This window comes from Rosa rugosa, chromosome 3 (genome assembly GCF_958449725.1).
Source record: "Rosa rugosa chromosome 3, drRosRugo1.1, whole genome shotgun sequence".
Taxonomy (NCBI): domain Eukaryota; kingdom Viridiplantae; phylum Streptophyta; class Magnoliopsida; order Rosales; family Rosaceae; genus Rosa; species Rosa rugosa.
In genome coordinates, this window is record NC_084822.1 from 44,098,249 (window position 1) to 44,115,714 (window position 17,466).

At 39.4% G+C, this 17,466-nt stretch overlaps 3 protein-coding genes, 1 long non-coding RNA gene and 1 other non-coding gene across 9 annotated transcripts; all 5 read left to right on the plus strand.

The window, feature by feature from the left end:
• Positions 1-1,052: 1,052 nt before the first annotated feature.
• LOC133739959 (uncharacterized) lies at positions 1,053-4,104 on the plus strand. Of its 5 annotated transcripts, none has more exons than XR_009860926.1 (6): positions 1,053-1,303; positions 1,395-1,565; positions 1,643-1,726; positions 2,498-2,597; positions 2,712-2,912; positions 3,119-4,104. It is a non-coding gene; the product is annotated as an uncharacterized LOC133739959 (long non-coding RNA). The 5 variants fall into 5 exon arrangements; XR_009860928.1 differs by having other exon boundaries at positions 2,712-2,809; XR_009860929.1 differs by having other exon boundaries at positions 2,498-2,574.
• Positions 4,105-7,457: 3,353 nt separating this feature from the next.
• LOC133738808 (protein ANTAGONIST OF LIKE HETEROCHROMATIN PROTEIN 1) lies at positions 7,458-9,969 on the plus strand. The gene is made up of 2 exons (XM_062166460.1): positions 7,458-7,745; positions 8,594-9,969. The coding sequence occupies exons 1-2, from the start codon at positions 7,601-7,603 to the stop codon at positions 9,649-9,651; spliced, it is 1,203 nt and encodes a 400-aa protein (XP_062022444.1). The 5' UTR covers positions 7,458-7,600; the 3' UTR covers positions 9,652-9,969.
• A 643-nt stretch (positions 9,970-10,612) lies between these two features.
• Positions 10,613-11,708, plus strand: LOC133741064 (mitogen-activated protein kinase kinase kinase 20-like). Its single transcript, XM_062168998.1, has one exon. The coding sequence runs from the start codon at positions 10,691-10,693 to the stop codon at positions 11,552-11,554; it is 864 nt and encodes a 287-aa protein (XP_062024982.1). The 5' UTR covers positions 10,613-10,690; the 3' UTR covers positions 11,555-11,708.
• Positions 11,709-13,226: 1,518 nt separating this feature from the next.
• Positions 13,227-16,836, plus strand: LOC133739003 (heat shock 70 kDa protein 8-like). The gene is made up of 2 exons (XM_062166711.1): positions 13,227-13,749; positions 14,926-16,836. The coding sequence occupies exon 2, from the start codon at positions 14,928-14,930 to the stop codon at positions 16,641-16,643; it is 1,716 nt and encodes a 571-aa protein (XP_062022695.1). The 5' UTR covers positions 13,227-13,749; positions 14,926-14,927; the 3' UTR covers positions 16,644-16,836.
• On the plus strand, positions 13,228-13,389 carry LOC133741567 (U1 spliceosomal RNA). The gene has a single exon (XR_009862012.1). It is a non-coding gene; the product is annotated as a U1 spliceosomal RNA (small nuclear RNA).
• Positions 16,837-17,466: the final 630 nt, after the last annotated feature.

The following is a 17,466-nucleotide window of genomic DNA, read 5'->3' on the forward strand; positions in this document are numbered from 1 at the left end:
ATATAGATATATCTATATATGTGTGTGTGTTTATATAGAAGTACGTTTATAAACACACACACACACACAAATATATATAATATGTGTGTGTGTGTGTGCGTTTATATAGAGCAAGCTCTCTTCTCTTAATAATAGTATATATATATATATAATATATGTGGTGTGTGTGCTTGCGCCATAAAATATGAAAATTACTTGTTTTAAAGTCCAATTTAATGTTGACTAATTCAATTCCATGTTTTGTAGAAAATCTTGACAAAAGGAGAAAAAAGTGAAATTCCGGCGAATTTTCCATGCACCACCACTTTTGGCGACGCACCACCACTCACGGTGGTGCCATGTATTTTCCGGCCATATTCATGGAGGAGCAAGGATGATGAGTAACCTAGCATATATTCCGTTACATCCATTCACCATCATTCTATCTTAACCAAATTTTAAACTTTTTGGTTCCAAATCAACCATACATTTCTTCCATCTTTTCCATACCATCTCTACTCCTTATTACCTAAAAGTCCACTATCATCATCACTTAAAAATCTATCATGTTTTAGGTTTAATCACCATCTCTTACTAACATACACCATGCATCACTCTCATACTCTTTTCCCTTGATTTTGGGCTCTATTACCACTCTCATACTCCACCTCCATGCTTCTTATAAGGCTATTGTGAGCCCCGGAAAAATGTATCGAGCTTAGTAGAGATCGTACGAGAAATTATTCAACGATCTCGATAATCACCCAAGTGCTCGAGAATATTTTCATAGATTTTCATAAAGTGAAATCCTCGATTTAAGAGTTGAATGATAAAGTACACAACACGACGAGTTCGTGGAAATTTTCGGGGAATTTTTCGGATACCCGAGCTATTATAAGGATTTTTTGAAGTTTTGGGACTTTAGAGATTAAATAAAGAAATAGAAAACAAGTGGAGCGATCCTAGCCATTCATTTTCTCCACCGCTTGATCCTAGCCGTCCATTGTTAAATGGGACAACTCTATATTAGTCTTCGATCAGTGAGAAGAACCAGAAGCATCGAGAGAGAGAGAGAGAGCAGGGAGCTCCCTGACCTGAGACGCAGCGCGACCCGACAACGTGACCCGGCCGTTGCGCCACCGTCCGGTCACCCCACGAAGGCGCCCAGGTGTCATTCCATTCGTCTCTTCATCGCCTACGTTCCTGTGTCCTCGGATTATACATGCAACGATCGTGAACGGAGAATCAACGGCGAGAAGCAGCACCTGCTCCGGCGAGTTTCTGCAACTTCCGGCGACTCCGGCTACCGTTTTGGCCGCCTGGGGTATGAAACCTCCTCTCCTCTTCATGCTCTTCAAGTCTATGTAATTAATTCTTCCATTCGATCAATTTTGACTGATTTGCGTTTTGGGTAGCCACGGCTCTGCCGTGTTCTTCGAGTCCGGCAACGTCTCCAGCGCTTCTAGCTTAGGTGGCGTGTGAAAGATGGTCCATTATTCGTACTCTACACGCTGGTGTACCTAGTCTGCGAGTTCGATCAAGATTTTGGAGAAGCTGTGTTTGGGGTGCAATCTGCCTCCATCGAGGTTTGATTTTTCTGGTCTGTCTTTTGATCGATTTTGGTATTAGACTATGGACTGAGGCTTAGTTGTGTTGAATACAGGATTGGAGAATTAGTTAGCTACACCGGCTCGGGCTTGCTGTACTCTCCTAATGAGTGCAGACTTTGAGCTAAGTTGATCATAAGGTGAGTTGGATTTGTTGGAGAAATTCTGGGAAATTTCCTTGTAGTTGATTGCTGGTGTTTGTATGATAGTCATACCCTGTAGTGAAGGATGGTAATTTGAGTTGTTTCTGGTCTGCCAGCTTGATGTCTTCAGTCTTGAATTGGATGGATAAGTTGTGGTGCTTTGGTTTGAATGGATTGTGATTATCATGTTGATGTCTTGCTAACGTTTGCTCGGCATGTAGTTTGAAATGGTTGTGGAGTATTTGAAATGGTCAAGTTATATTGTGGGTGTCCTGAACAGTTTGGGTACAATTGAAAATAAAAATGTGTTGGGTGTCCATAGTAATTCGACGGAATTACTATGTGACGAAATTTGAAATGGAAGAAATGATAATTCAGTTAAAGAAAGAAGTTATGTTTGGGTGTGTGTGTGTCGAATCAAGAATTTCAGGAATTTGTTATGACTTTCGTTGTCTGTGCATTTTGTAAAAACGATAGTAAGTAAAGAAAAGAAATGAATATATTGGGTGGCCTTGGAAAAATTTGGATGCACCTAATATATATGGTCGATATCGCAATTTAAGTGAAATGTTCAGTAATCTGGGTTAATTATCGAACCTATTACGATCGGTCAAACGTGGTCAAAATTGTCAATCCTGGTCAAACCAGGAAAGGTTGGTCAAACCTTGGTCAACTCCTGGTCAAACCAGGAAAAGCTGGTTTGTACGATTTGTAATCATTGAGATTTCAATTATTAGTTCAATGAGATATTGGCTATCGAAATGTCAGAACTTAGGACTCCAGTCACCTGAGGAACGGAAGGTTCGCGACTCTCGGAGTACGTGAGAGAAAGCATCGGAATCCAGGTAGGGATTCAGGACTCTCCTCGGTAAGTGGTTTTCTTATATATTGTTATTAAAGTGATGCATGTTAGGTGGTATGATTTGGTTATGTTAAAATGCAATGCATACTAACCAAATCGTGAGAAATGTGATGGCTTTAGAGCGAAAGGGGCACTGACTTCTTTGGGTTCGATTCCCTAAACCTCTGGAGGGTTAGCTATGCCGGTCGTTCGAGTATCTGCTTATAATGTCGGACTCGGTACGTGGGTATAGCTAGGTAGCGGACGCTCTCGCTATGTTTACCTGGTTATAAATTAATTTGAGATAAGGTCGTGTAGTGGGTCTATGGGACCGGTCATCAGGTAATATTTGGTGCATACGTATTTATATGAGTAACATGCATCGATTTTCAAGCGGAAAAATATTTTTAAAGTTTGTCGTTTCTATAAATACTTGGTTTAAGCATGTTTTCATACTGAGGCCTCAATAATTTATTTATCGATTTTCAAACCTAGTCAAGATAGAGTTCCTATTGAGCAGCGAGGATGAAAGCTCACTCCTACAACAGTATGGATGCAGGTACTGTGCACTGGTGACAGGACAGTAGCGGACGGAGCTGGGTGAGCGGAACAAGTTCGGTAAACCATCGTTTGGACTTTATTCTAAATTATTTTTCTCGAACTTCGTGTTCCGGAGCTTGTTGATATTTAGCTTTGTGTCAACTTCAGTTGAATTCTCACTTCTTGAGATTCGTGTCTCTCGTGTGAGCCTTCATTCCAAGTTCTGGACGAATGAAATAAATTTTAGCAACTCATGCTTTCACCTCAAAAATATTTGTAGTTTTCGATATGTTTATACAAAAAGTTTTTCAAACAAAACGCCTAGCGATTCTCTAGGATGTAAATCGAGCGTTCGGTTTATGTTTTAGAGGGTCGCGGCACTGTAACGTGCTTAAGCTGATGAGGTGCAGCCTGGGGCGTTACAGCTATAGCTACTCCCTTTTGCTTCTAATGATAATTTCATAGGTCTCTCTCCATCTATTTAAACATTATTTCTCCCATTCAAGAATAACCACCCCTACCACCCCATTACATCTCCTTTCTATCTCCATCTCTACCACAAAACCTCCATCTCTCTACTTCCCAAAATCCAAACCTATAATATCCATACTCCTTAACCTCCATCACCACCACCAAAACTACCATCTTCCACCACCACTACTCTATCACTGCCACTTAAAGTTAGCCAAAGAAGCATCATATCTTCATCACAATTTCATTCATCATCAACAAGATGTTCATCATCCATCCATTCCAACATCAATGAGGATTCAAGGAGAATTGAAGAAGGAAAACAAAGGAGGAGCTAGCCATTGATTTGTCAAGTTTCAACTAGTTCATTTTCTCCTTAACTCTTTAATTTACCTTGATGTATTTTATAGATTTGATGCTAATTTGTATGATTATGAGTGAGTAGTTACTTTGTTGGGGCTAGCGTTGAATGTCCTAGCCAATCTTGTATGGATTGATGTTATAATATGATGTGATGCAATTTTCTTTAACATGCCTACATGCTAGTTCAAGAGTTGAATGCATATGCTTAAACTTTACCACTTTGAGTACGTGTGTTTGCCATGTCATGATATAATGTTTAGCGATTGGTAACCTTTGAATGTTAAAACATGAAAGCACACTAGGTGTGTATGTAGTGGTTGTGAATTACAATTACATAGAGATAATTAAGCTTGGTTGGTTTGCATGATTTCTTCATTTCCAAACTTTATGCACTTAGGGTAGTGCATTAGATACCTAACCAGATTGAAATTCATAACTTAAGTAGTTAAGTACTACACCCGAGAGGGGTTGCTTGATATCACAAAATGAGCATGTCGCTTGTCATACTCGAGAGGGATGCAAGAGAGAAATTGGTTAATTAATTTAGCATCATTCATATTGAAATGCATCAATACTTGCAAGGGAGGTTAGTGGTAGACAATCTAAATCATAACTTTCATCTATTACATCACTAGTTTAGTTTAGAGTAATTTATTTTACATTAATTAGAGCATCTAGTTGTTTTCAATTCAGAACTATCTTCAAAAAACCAAAATCAAATCACTACTCAATCTTGCACATACTCACCATGAGCTTAGATTTCCTTGTGATTCTAGGTTTGTGATTGTATATTTGCGTATTCTAGGTTTTTTTAGGTTCACACCCTACTGGCCCTAGCTAGTGAAAAGAATTCAATCCTCGTGGGTTCGACAACTTTTCTTAAATCCTTATACTATTACTTGTACCCCTTATACTTGAGGGTGACTATTTGGCTGACACCTCTTGAAGCATGAATACACATGATGGTTTCGGTTGTAATTCGTCATCACTCCGACAACCAAGTATTTTGCCGTTACAAAATATAGTACTACCGTTAGCTTTCTCGTTAAAGTGGCCTACATGGCATGTATATGGGTGATGTTTTGGGTTTTAAGTGTTTATGATCAATATTTATCATATGTTATGTAGCTTAGGTTTTTGATCAATATGTACTACATTAGTATGTATCATATGTTTGCTCATTTACATATTAATCATAATCACTTGGTGTCTTTTTTAAAAATAAGCTACGTACAAAACAAATGATACATATTGACCACAAATCTAAGATGAAAACTCCAAATATATGATACATACTAATCCAGCATATATTGATCATAAACCTATGCTACAGAACATATGATACATATTGATCATAAACACTTAAAACTCAAAACATATTTAGTAGGCCACTTTAACAAATAAGCTAACGAAAATACTATATTTAGTAACAGCGCAATATTTGAGGTACCATTTGAAATAATTAAAAAAATATATGTACAAAAAAATACATTTTGCAATAGTTCATGTACAATTTGGAGGTTTTATAAAAAAAAATACACGCCATGTAGGCGACTTTAACGGAAAAGATAACGGAGGTATCATATTTGGTAAGATGCACTACTTGAGGTAAAAAAAAAAAAAAAAAAAAATTGTAGGTACCAAAAAATTCCTTTTGCAATAGTTCAAGTACCATTTGAAGTTTTTACCCTTGTCGATTATGTGCCAATCTCTCTCCACTAATGCTAAATCAAAAAAAGAGAAAGATATACACATAATTGTATACACTCAATCGGTCATAGAAAATAATAGGGGCCGTGACCACTTACCCAATTTCATCTTAAAAATTGCACACTTGCTCCACTAAGAGTTTTCTAACCCCATTTACCCAATTCAACATCTACTGACAGTTTTGCCCCTATTAATCAAATTGAAACTCACAGATCCCTCTCCTCTCAGACTCTCTCTCCTCCCGGACTCTCTCTCTCTCTCTCTCTCTCCAGCCGGCAGTGGCGACCACGCCTTAAAAAACTTCTTCGTCGACCTCGAGCCCGGCGCCGGCTAGCACATCCCAAGCCCCCATCTTCGTCGACCTCAAGCCCACCGTCAATCGCCGAACACCGTTTTGGTGCCAATCACCGATCTGGTGCCGATCACTGATCTGGTGCCAACCACCCTCAATCACCGATCACCGATTTGAAGCTCCCATCCCGCTGCGGTGCCGGAACCTCAACAAACTGAGACCGGTCTGAGATGGGCTGCAGGTGAGCGACTGGAGAAGAGGACCTGGAGATGGGCTGCGTCGAGGCTGGGACCGGTCGGAGATGGGCTGCAGGTGAGCGACTGGAGAAGACGAAGGCGATCCGGTCGGAATCGGGCTGGAGGAGCATGGGTGTCCACAGGGGAAGCGTGGGTGGCCGGAGAAAAATTCTGATGTTTTTTTTTTTTTTTTTTCTGATTTCGATGGTTTTTTTTTTCTGCAATTTTCCTCAGCGGCTTCTCGTTCGCCATTGCAAACTTTCTCTCTCTCTTCTTGTTCTTCTTCTTCTTCTGTGAAATTCTCTCAAGTTCTTTTTTTTTTTTTGGTAAATTTGGCAGAAGGATTATAAGGAAAGAAGAAAGAAGAATGAAAAAAAAAGTTTTATTGAGTAGTTATACATGTCTATTGCGAGGCAATAATATGATTATTGAGAGGCAATAATATGAGTATTGGGGGGCAATAATATGCATATAAATTGATCAATTGTGCCTGTAGTGTATTCATTTTGGTTTTGGGAGTTTATACAATTCACTGGACGGCAATAATATGATTTTGGGAGGCAATAATATGATTATTGGGAGGCAATAATATGAGTATTGGAGGGCAATAATATGCATATAAATTGATCAATTGTGCCTGTAGTGTATTCATTTTGGTTTTGGGAGTTTATACAATTCACTGGACGACAATAATATGATTTTGGGAGGCAATAATATGATTATTGGGGGGCAATAATATGATTACTGGGGGGCAATAATATGGTTACTGGGTATTAATAAATTCAGACGCCGGAATCCGGTCACCAGTCCGGTAGCCGGATTCCTGATTCCGGTGACCGGTTGCCTGATTCAGGTCATCGGCCGCCCGAGTCGGCGCCCGGCCACTGGTCACCGAAGCACAGCATGGTGGAGGATGACTTCTCTCTCTAAGTGAGAAAGAATGAGAGGGCAAAAAAGTCTCAAAAATAAATAAAAAGAATAAAAAAAGAATTAATTGGGTATTAGGGAAATAATCCCTTAGAGTGTTTTGGGTAAATAGAGTTAAAAAACTGTTAGTGGAGCAAGTGGGCAATTTTTAAGCTAAAATTGGGTAAATGATCATATTTCCCGAAAATAATAATCACTACATAGGCAATGAGTAGTGTTCGCTTTTCAGAACCTATTGGGCCCGTAACCATGGGGGTTATGCAGGTGAGACTTGTTGGTTCAACATCTATTGGGCCAAGTTTATTGCTCCAAGTAGTGTCAACCTTCTCCAAGTTTTATTTCATTTTCCATCACTCTCCTTCATTCTCTTCCCAAACCAAAACATTTCTGACACAACTCTCCAGCTTCACCTTTCCCTGGCTGTTAAGAATCTCACTTCCCTTCAAGTTCAAAGCCAATAAGAAGTTGTGGGCTTTCCTGAACTGAGCTTGATGGCGCCTCCCAAGAAATCAAAGAAAAATAAGAAAGATGGCAAATTGAAGAAATGCAAAAGCTCAAGTGTGGCTCCAGTCGAGCCTACAGCTCCTGACTCTGAGTGGTGGGATAGTTTCTGGCACAAGAATGCTTCAAACCCAGGTTAATCTTATAATTCAATTCACTTCAGTTACTGCGTTCCCTGTGTTTCACACAGCATTTCATATTACTGGTTGTTTTGGTCAGATTACAGACATAGGGACTTCTGGGTTTTCTTTAAATTATATTTTTTGTGCCAAAACTATGAAGCATAGACATAGAATAGGTGGCGATTTTGTTATAGATCAGTTGGTTAATGGCAATCATAAAGATGCAAACTTTTGAACTGTGCCTTTTGGTTAGCGAACATCATTAATTTGATTAATGGTGATAAACATCATCGATTTGATGAATGTTGATAAGAGTTCAGACAAGTACCTGAAATGAACTCAGCTCCCAAATTTGGGTTTTACTGAAATGCATGTGGGTTTACTGAGTTTTACCTTTCCTATAAGAGTAATTTGCTTATGATTGAGTTTTCATAGCTGTCAATCATCATGTGTTTTACCTTCTTAAAAGAGGAAGGTGTAATTGAGTTAGAATTGCTAGAGGGAGCAGTAGAGATTTTATAGTTTGGATTAGTGATATTGTTGGCTTCTATTGTTCGAGTTCAAAAAGGACTACTCTTTTCGTAGTGTTGCTCAAGCATCACTGAAACAGGTTGCAGCTGCCATGAGAAGGTTGTTATTAGGGAAAGAAATATTGAAATGTGATTTTTAATAAAATGATATAATCTGAAGTATATTAAAAGTTGTCAATCCTGACAAAATCAGAGTTCTGGAGACACGAACACTCGAATTCAGGCGTTGTTTGTTTTTTGTATGTAGGCAAGTTGTTCCCATTTAAAGTTGGTTTCTGTTTTTGAACTTCCGCTGATATATGAACTTTCTTGTTGTAATTCGAATGTGCAGGCTCTTCACTATCGAAAGATGAGGAAGAAGGATTTAAGTATTTCTTTAGGGTCTCTAGAAAGACTTTTGATTACATCTGTTCTATTGTAAGAGAAGACCTTGTGTCGCGGCCACCATCAGGGCTCATCAACATTGAAGGGAGGCTTCTTAGTGTTGAGAAACAGGTTGCAATTGCCATGAGAAGGTTGGCATCTGGTGAGTCTCAGGTCTCAGTGGGAGCCGCCTTTGGGGTCGGCCAGTCCACAGTTTCTCAGGTGACTTGGAGATTCATTGAAGCATTGGAAGAACGTGCCAAGCACCATCTCAAGTGGCCTGATTCCAATAGGATGGAGGAAATTAAGTCTAGACTTGAAGCATCTTTTGGATTGCCAAATTGCTGTGGAGCCATAGACGGCACACACATCATAATGACACTTCCTACTGTTCAAGCATCAGACGATTGGTGTGACACTGAGAAAAATTACAGCATGCTCTTGCAGGGAACTGTCGATCATGAGTTAAGATTCCTTGATATTGTGACCGGTTGGCCTGGGGGAATGACAGTGTCTAGACTATTAAAGTGTTCAGGACTTTTCAAGCTGTGCGAAAGTGGACAGCGTTTAAATGGGAATGTTAGAACTTTATCTGAAGGAGGAGAGATCAGAGAATATGTGGTTGGTGGGGTTGGTTATCCTCTCCTTCCTTGGCTCATAACTCCTCATGAAAGCAGTGGCCTCCCGGCTTCTGTTGTTTCTGCTTTTAATGCCACGCATGAGGCTGCAAGGTCTCTTGCAGTAAGGGCATTCTCGCAGTTAAAGGGCACTTGGAGAATCCTCAGCAAGGTTATGTGGAGACCAGATAAACGGAAACTTCCAAGCATTATCTTGGTATGTTGTTTACTCCACAATATAATAATCGACTGTGGAGATATATTAAACCCAGATGTTGCTTTATCTGGTCATCACGACTCGGGATATGGAGAACAATGCTGTAAGCAAGTTGATCCATTGGGGAGGTCTATGAGGGAGAACTTAGTTAGACACTGGCAGCATAGCAAGCGAACAGCTGCATCAAAGTGATCTAACTAATGCTTTATTTTTTTTGGGCTCCTGGAATTGATTCTTGCTCCGCCAGTGTGGTTTAAATTTGAGTTGGAAGCTTGGAGCCTCTTTGAGTGCCACTACGAGTTATTATTCAACCATTGATATTGTCTGAGGAGAAATCAGAGTTTATAACCCTGAAGAAACTGAAACTAATCTTCCTTAAGCAATGCCATTAGTTTTGGCAACACCAGGAACAAATTTGTTTCTGCTGTCATTTGCCATTTTCTCTTCTTCTTCTTTTTTTTTTTTTTTTTTTTTTTTAAATTAACCTGAAGATTATTTATATACTTAGAACTCTTGTAACATCCAAATATCAAATTGGGTATATAATACTGAACTTGGCATTTTTTGCACCTTTTGAGCTTTGCATTTACATTTATCACTTCACATGAAAACAAGATTAGACTCGTGGGTTAAGCTTTAGCTCATGCAAGGAAGAAGAGAATGAATCATATTCTCCCAACAGCTTTCAACCTGCAAATCATTTTACTTCTCCAACTTCACCAGTGACAAATATATATTAGGTATCAGGAGAAGGAAAGGAAGGAAACAGGAGACCCTTCTGAAACTTCACACTCAAAACCAGATCTAGACTCATGGGTCAGTTACTTCTCTTTGGGAGATCAAAGAAATATCTCATCCTAACTTGTTAAGTCTCAGGACAACTCAACATTTTCATTAATTAATTTTCAAAAGAGAATTTTTTTTATATATATATATAAAAAAAAAAAAGATTTAAATTTGTCAGTTTCTATTTTCCGTTCTGATTGGGGATTTTGTCTCTCACAGCCAGCTAGACTTTGCTTGATAACAAAGTTTCCTAATTTCTCCGTTTCCTATAGGGATACGGATTCCTAAACACCACCGAACTTTCCTAGTTTCCTATTTATAACACTCATTTCTCGCATAATCAAAACCATTCGCTCTTCACAGACAGAGCAGAGAAAAAAAAAGAGAGGAGAAATCAATCTTCGTTTCAAAGAAAGAAGAGAGAAAGAAAAAGAGGGTGGGAGCCATGAAGAGGAAGGGAGAAGAGAGCTTGGGTTCAGGGCACAAGTGGATTAGAGGAAACAAGATCGGGGAAGGACGCTTCGGCTCTGTGTTCGTTGCTTTCTTCAAGAGACCCTACATCCATATCGACCATATGCCTGAGGCCATGGCGATAAAATCAGCCAAGATGAGGGACTCAGAGTCTATTCAATACGAGCTAGAGGTTTATAGGGACTTGAACAATCATGGTGGTCTTTGCCCCTTCATTATTGAGCATTACGGTGAAGAGGTAACATGGAGCGATGAGGGCGAAGAGGTTTATAACTTGGCGTTGGAAGTTGCATGGGGAAGTCTTGCAAGGCTTATAAAGGTTTTCGGTTCTGGGTTGCCGGAATCTGATGTGCGGCGGTATACCTGTGACCTTCTTGAAGGAATTAGACACATCCACAAGTGTGGTTATGTCCACTGTGGCTTGAAGCCACAAAATATTCTTCTTGTGGAAAATGAAGATGACGACGTCTATAGGTTCGTGGCCAAAGTGGCTGATTTGGGGTTGGCTAAGAAGAAGGATGAGGTTCAAGGAAGGTGGAGAGGCACACCCATGTACTTGTCTCCGGAGGCTATACTGTACAATGAACAAGAGGAGCCAAGTGATATTTGGGCCTTGGGGTGCATCGTTCTTGAGATGCTCACTGGAGAGTGCCCTCGGAACCATTTTTACGATCATGAGAGTGACACCCTCTACGTTGTTGATGGAATGGTGCCTAAAATCCCGGATACAATCTCAAGTCTTGCAAGGGATTTTCTAGATTGTTGCCTAGCCGAGGAAAGGTCCACAGCCGAAGAGCTTCTGTCTCATCCCTTTGTAGCAGAAGTTGTTAAACACTGATCAGTCCCTAGTTTGTGCAACTTTTGATTCGTCCATTTGTAATTTTTAATGGATGATATTGTAATTAATCTAGTCCTACTTTTTGTGGGAATCAAAACAAAGTTGTATATATGAGCTATTGCTTAATTGATGGCTAAGTTTGTCTTTCAGTTCCTATGCTTGTCTTTCTTCTTATCTTTAAAGTCAAGTTGAACATGTTTACTGCACAGTTTCCAGACAACAAACTTGCCAAATGTCCCTGCACTATGAAAATGAAACTGGCACAAATAGCACCGCTGAATTCTTCTCCACAAGTCAGTGGCATACCCTTTTCTGCACAAATGATGTAAGGAGCTGTAAAAGAAATGCCTTTACTGAATCATATATACTTGTGCAATTAAACTACATAATGACATCAACACAGGATACTTGATACGCATAAATACATCAACACAGAAATGCCTTTACTGAATCATAAATACTTCTTCCGGATTTTAATTTTCACAACTCTTTCCAATACCTTGTACTCTATGATTTTTCTTACCAACCTCATAATTGGCTTAAAAAGAACTTTCAGTTGTTATACGAATAGGACCAAGTGTCAAGTGACAGTGCTCACATTCTTACCTCAAGTTATTGTCATATAGTACGTAGAGCAAATTCATTGATATATATAGACAATTTGTTTCTCTGTCTTCCTTTTGAATTGATATATATAGACAATGACATACAGCACTATATCACCCACCTTTCTATGAAAAACAAAAAGCGTATGGCATGTTCTACCAAGACGCTACATTGATTCCAGGAGACTGAATTGTGTCACAGCTTCTGCAAAGTCCTCCACAAAAGATCACCTCAGCACTTCTTTGGGATTCAGGGTGCTTCCTTAAAATTGACATTGAAACATCTACAACTGTAGAGGCCGTTAACTCAAGATGCTTTTTTCGGAGTTCACGGTTTTCAAGCAATGCAGAATCCAGACAACTATACGATACACTGTTCCTCGCTAGTAGCCATCAGCAAGCAATTCTTCAAATGAGCACATTGAAGCACAACTACTATTTGGTCCATAGTATCATGAATAATCAGCGTTACAAAACAGAATAACTTCAAGAAGCATTTCTTTAAAATGTATCTAAGAGTCTATGTTTTATGGTATTAACAGTTAGGTTCTCTTTAAGTAAATACTGATGCATCACTCATCAGTTATGTTAGTTGTAAATGATTTTTGAAGGACTGATTATTATAGATTTTTGAATTGGTGATATCGTCATTTTTGCCCTAGTAATTAAACCTTAAATTTATGGAAAGAAAAAATAGGAGGAAGAATTTCCAAGTTGATGTTTGTCCTAGTTCATGGAGAAGTAACCGCAATGGCTAGAACTAATAAATAGTGGTATCCTATACTACTTTCCGGGTAAGGAAACATTCATTAGTAGTGGTAATAAAGAGAACAAGTTATTGAAGCTGAGCTTTGGGGACTAAGATATATCTCAATCCTAACTTGTTAAGTCTCAGGATAACTCAAAGTTTGGGATCAGCAAGCTGCTTATCAGCAGGGTTGTTTTGGGAAGAATACCAAGAGATGTAAAGCGACTCTTTTGCGAGTTTTAGTTCCGTCCCACATTGGATTTTAAACAGAAGTGGGAACTTGAGACTGTATAAAAGAGAAGCTGCAAGGGCGTTGTAACATACTTACCTGGACGGGGTTTTTGGGCGATCAAAAAGGCCCATGGCCTAGGTCAGTGACCTCCATTGCACTTAGGAGGGGTGCTAACCTATGGTCTTCCACAAGTGGAAGAGCCAACGTCATAATTTGTTGCCGCGGGGGCTTGCGTTCGCGCAGCCCCTACCCAATTCACTATTCCAACTGTTGTATTGGTTTCATGGTCAGGTGGGGGTGTAAATCAAAACAGGTTCTTCTTCTGAGAGGCACAAATCAATTGTGGTTAATCTGAATTCCACGTGTGTATATAGACAGTGATCGAAAATTCTAGTAAATACGAGTGTCACCTTCTAAGGCTAGCCACCTTGTTTCCTCTAGGAAGCTCTAGAACTTGGGCGCCTTAGACCCTACTCCAAATTCTCCCCAAAGTCCTCGTACTCTGTCATCTCACTCTTCCCAAACCCGAAGCGATCCTTGTCTTCTCTGCTGGCTCCTGCGATCTAAACTCTCTTCAAGCCTTGCTATATATCACTCTTAACTGTCAACTGTAAGTTGTTACATGCGCTCATTTCCTTGATGCCAGTTTTACTCTTTCCGTTTGAGGGTTATGCATACAGCTTTGAATCAGTTGCTGGGTATCTGTAATTAATCTTTAGCAACAAGAACCGCTAATGCTTTCTGAAAATGAGTAATGGGTTGCGTCTGATTAGAAGAGTTATTGTTCTGATTACTCGTTTTGTTAGCAAGAAATTTTGTTGAGTTTCACATATTTTGTATCACCTGGGAACTAAGTTCATCATGGTTTGTGGTAAAGCTTAAATCTTGATGCAGAATTTTCTTTGTTGGTGTTAAATTTAATTTGACACTAGATTATGTGGGCTTCTTGCTCCTACACTCCTACCAACAATGATGCTACTACTAAAACACACCATGAACTCAAATATTCCAATCCTTTGGGCATAGATGAGGCCTGTATGGCTTTGATGATCAAGCACTACTTGTTCCAAGGAGTTTGAATAATCAACCTGCTAGTGCATAGTGGTGTCGGTTTCTCTGTTTGTCATAGTTTAGAGGTTTGTAGATACCATGGAAGTTGTTTGTGTCTCTTGGGATTATTTGGCAGCAGAGCAAACTGGAAAACGAAACAAAAAAAAAATTTATCAAATTTATAAGCTTGTTTGTATCAAATTTATGAAATCCTAGTTATTGAAACTGCAATATTTGAGGACAATGGAGAGTGGTTGACTGTGGAGATTGAAGAATACTGAATGTTCCAAACCCACTCATATTTTTTGATTGGTACATAGTATAAAAAGAAGCTACTTTTGGGTGTCATCTTCGTGTTTTATTTTCTGGGTACTTGTGTACAATATGTTGTATAGTGATAGATGAATCCATTCTGTGCATAGGTGTTTGCCTATAGATTAGGTTTATTTATTTTGTTTCTGTTACTTAAGGTATTTTTTTGGGATTTTAGTTTGGTTGTAGTTTCATTTGGGGTTTGATTTAATTTCATTTTTATCTTGGTCTGGCCTCCTTAAGTAGGCATAATGCAACTTCTATTGTACTTCTGCTTTCATAGAGACGGAACCTAAGGCTTATGAGCCATACAACCATTATGTCTAACCTGATTCAGCTTGTGCTGTATCAGCTGCTTTTGATATTCGGATGGTTTTAAATTCATAATACATCTTTCATCATCTCCCACTTTTCAACATTGCAGGAATGGCTGAGGCAGCATACACAGTGGCATCTGATAGTGAAACCAGTCTGGAGGAGAAATCCTCATGCACCTTTCCTGAAACAACAATTGGAATTGATATTGGTACCTCACAATGCAGGGTAGCGATCTGGAATGGCTCCCAGGTTGAGATCCTTAAAAACAGTAGGAACCAGAAGATGATGAGTTCATATGTTACGTTCAAGGATGGAACTCCTTCTGGGGGACTAAGCAATCAACTCTCTGCAGATCATGATATATTATCCGGAGCTGCAATATTCAACATGAAACGCTTAATTGGCCGAGTTGACACGGATCCAGTTGTCCACTCTAGCAAAAGCCTTCCATTTCTAGTACAAACATTGGACATTGGTGTCCGTCCATTTATTGCAGCCTTGGTTGGAAATTTCTGGAGATCCACCACTCCTGAAGAAGTTCTGGCAATATTTTTGGTGGAACTTAGGGAAATGGCAGAAATTCAGTTAAAGCGGCCCATAAAAAATGCTGTTATGACTGTGCCAGTTTCATTCAGCCGATTCCAGTTGACTCGGATTGAGAGAGCATGTGCCATGGCTGGCCTTCATATCCTGAAACTGATGCCAGAACCAACTGCAGTGGCATTGTTATATACCTTATATACAAAACAAAGGGGATTTCAGTCAACAGATAGGAATGTTCTAATCTTCAATATGGGTGCAGGATACTGTGATGTTGCCTTAAGTGTGACAGCTGAAGAGGCACCACGAGGAATTTCTGAAATAATTGCCTTAACAGGAAGTGCCATTGGAGGAGAAGACTTGCTTCAGAATATGATGCGTCATCTGTTGCCAAATGCAGAGAATCTTTTGACAAGTCATGGAGTTGACGAAATCAAATCAAAGGGGTTACTTCAAGTTGCAACACAGGATGCAATCCAGAGTCTCTCCTCTCAAAATTCTGTTCAAATTGATGTTGACTTGGGAAATGGGATGAAAATCTGCAAGGTAGTGGACCGAGAAGAATTTGAGGAAGTTAATCGTGCAGTATTTAATAAGTGTGCTAGCCTCATAATCCAGTGTTTGCATGATGCAAAGGTAAAACCTGAGGATGTGAACGATGTAGTACTTGTAGGTGGATGTTCATACATTCCAAAGATAAAAAATCTTGTCATGAGCGTTTGCAAGAAAGAGGAGCTTTACGAAGGGATGAACCCATTGGAAGCTGCTGTCTCTGGAGCAGCACTACAAGGATATGTAGCTTCAAGTGTTCATGATCCTTTTGAATCCATGGATGTGCTATCTATTCAGATCACCCCTCTCTTGATTGGAATTCGAGCTGATGGAAACAACTTTGTGCCGATCATACCTAGAAACACCACAATACCAGCCCTAAGAGAGATGCTTTTCACAACATCCCATGATAATCAAGCCGAAGCACTTGTAATTGTTTATGAAGGTGATGGCAAGAAGCTGGAAGAAAATCATTTGCTGGGATACTTCAAAATTGAGGGAATTCCTCCAGCAACCAAGGGAGTTCCACAAATACGAGTAATGATGGACATTGATGCTTCAAACGTGCTGAGAGTTTTGGCTGCTGTGTTGATGCCAGGTTCTCATCTTCCAATAAATCCTGTCCTGGACGTGAGGATGCCAATGGTTGACGATGGTCATGCCTGGTGCGCGGAAGCCTTGCACAGAACTTATGGTGCTACTCAAGACTTGGTATCAGTGAAGAGGATCTAGATACTAAGATAACGAGCGCAGCTGAATCAAATTGTAGTAATTAGTAGGAATAGTTGGATGTTTTGTAAGGGTGATAGTTCTCTGTTTGCATACTTTCTTGTGGATTTGGTGAAATAAATGAATAAACTGTGTTTGTTAGTTTGTAGCTCTGTTTAAAGTGTTGTAGTGCGCTTTTGGCGACAAAGATCTGTTATATGTTGTGTCTGAGGATATTGCAAAAACTGTTGAAGACACTTTTCCTGAAGGTTATAGTGGAAGGATAATGAGAATAAGAAAATCATTGAAATGTTATTTCAGAGTTTTGGTTAAGGAGCTAAAACTGCGGTTGAATAACATACTGATTTGGTGTGTTATTGCACTCTCACTAGATCCTTTGTTCTGTTATATCATTGTCGTTAATAATGAGCACAAGTGCCTCAGATTGGATGGAACATTGGGGACAGTAGCTACTGCTTCACGATTCCTGGCTCATTAATTTCCTTTATATGTTTCATATCATTTTTAAACTGAGAGATAGTATTGGTACTCTTTCTTGTCAAGCATCAGAGGAAGGTGAATTAGTTGGACTCAATCAGGAAAAATCTGAGAGAACTTCAATAACATCTGTTGAAGGCGAATCAATTCCAGATAATGGAGCATTGGCAGGGAGATATTTGTTGTTTTGCTTCCCAGTTGACATACTTCTAATTCTTCCACTTCCACAGGTACAAGGGTGACTTCGTCTTTAGGCTTATTGAAGAAGTAGAATTTGTATTTCAGAGTTGGACTATAGCACTGGATTCAAATAGTATTTGCTGTAATTCCAAAACTAAATGACTAGGGT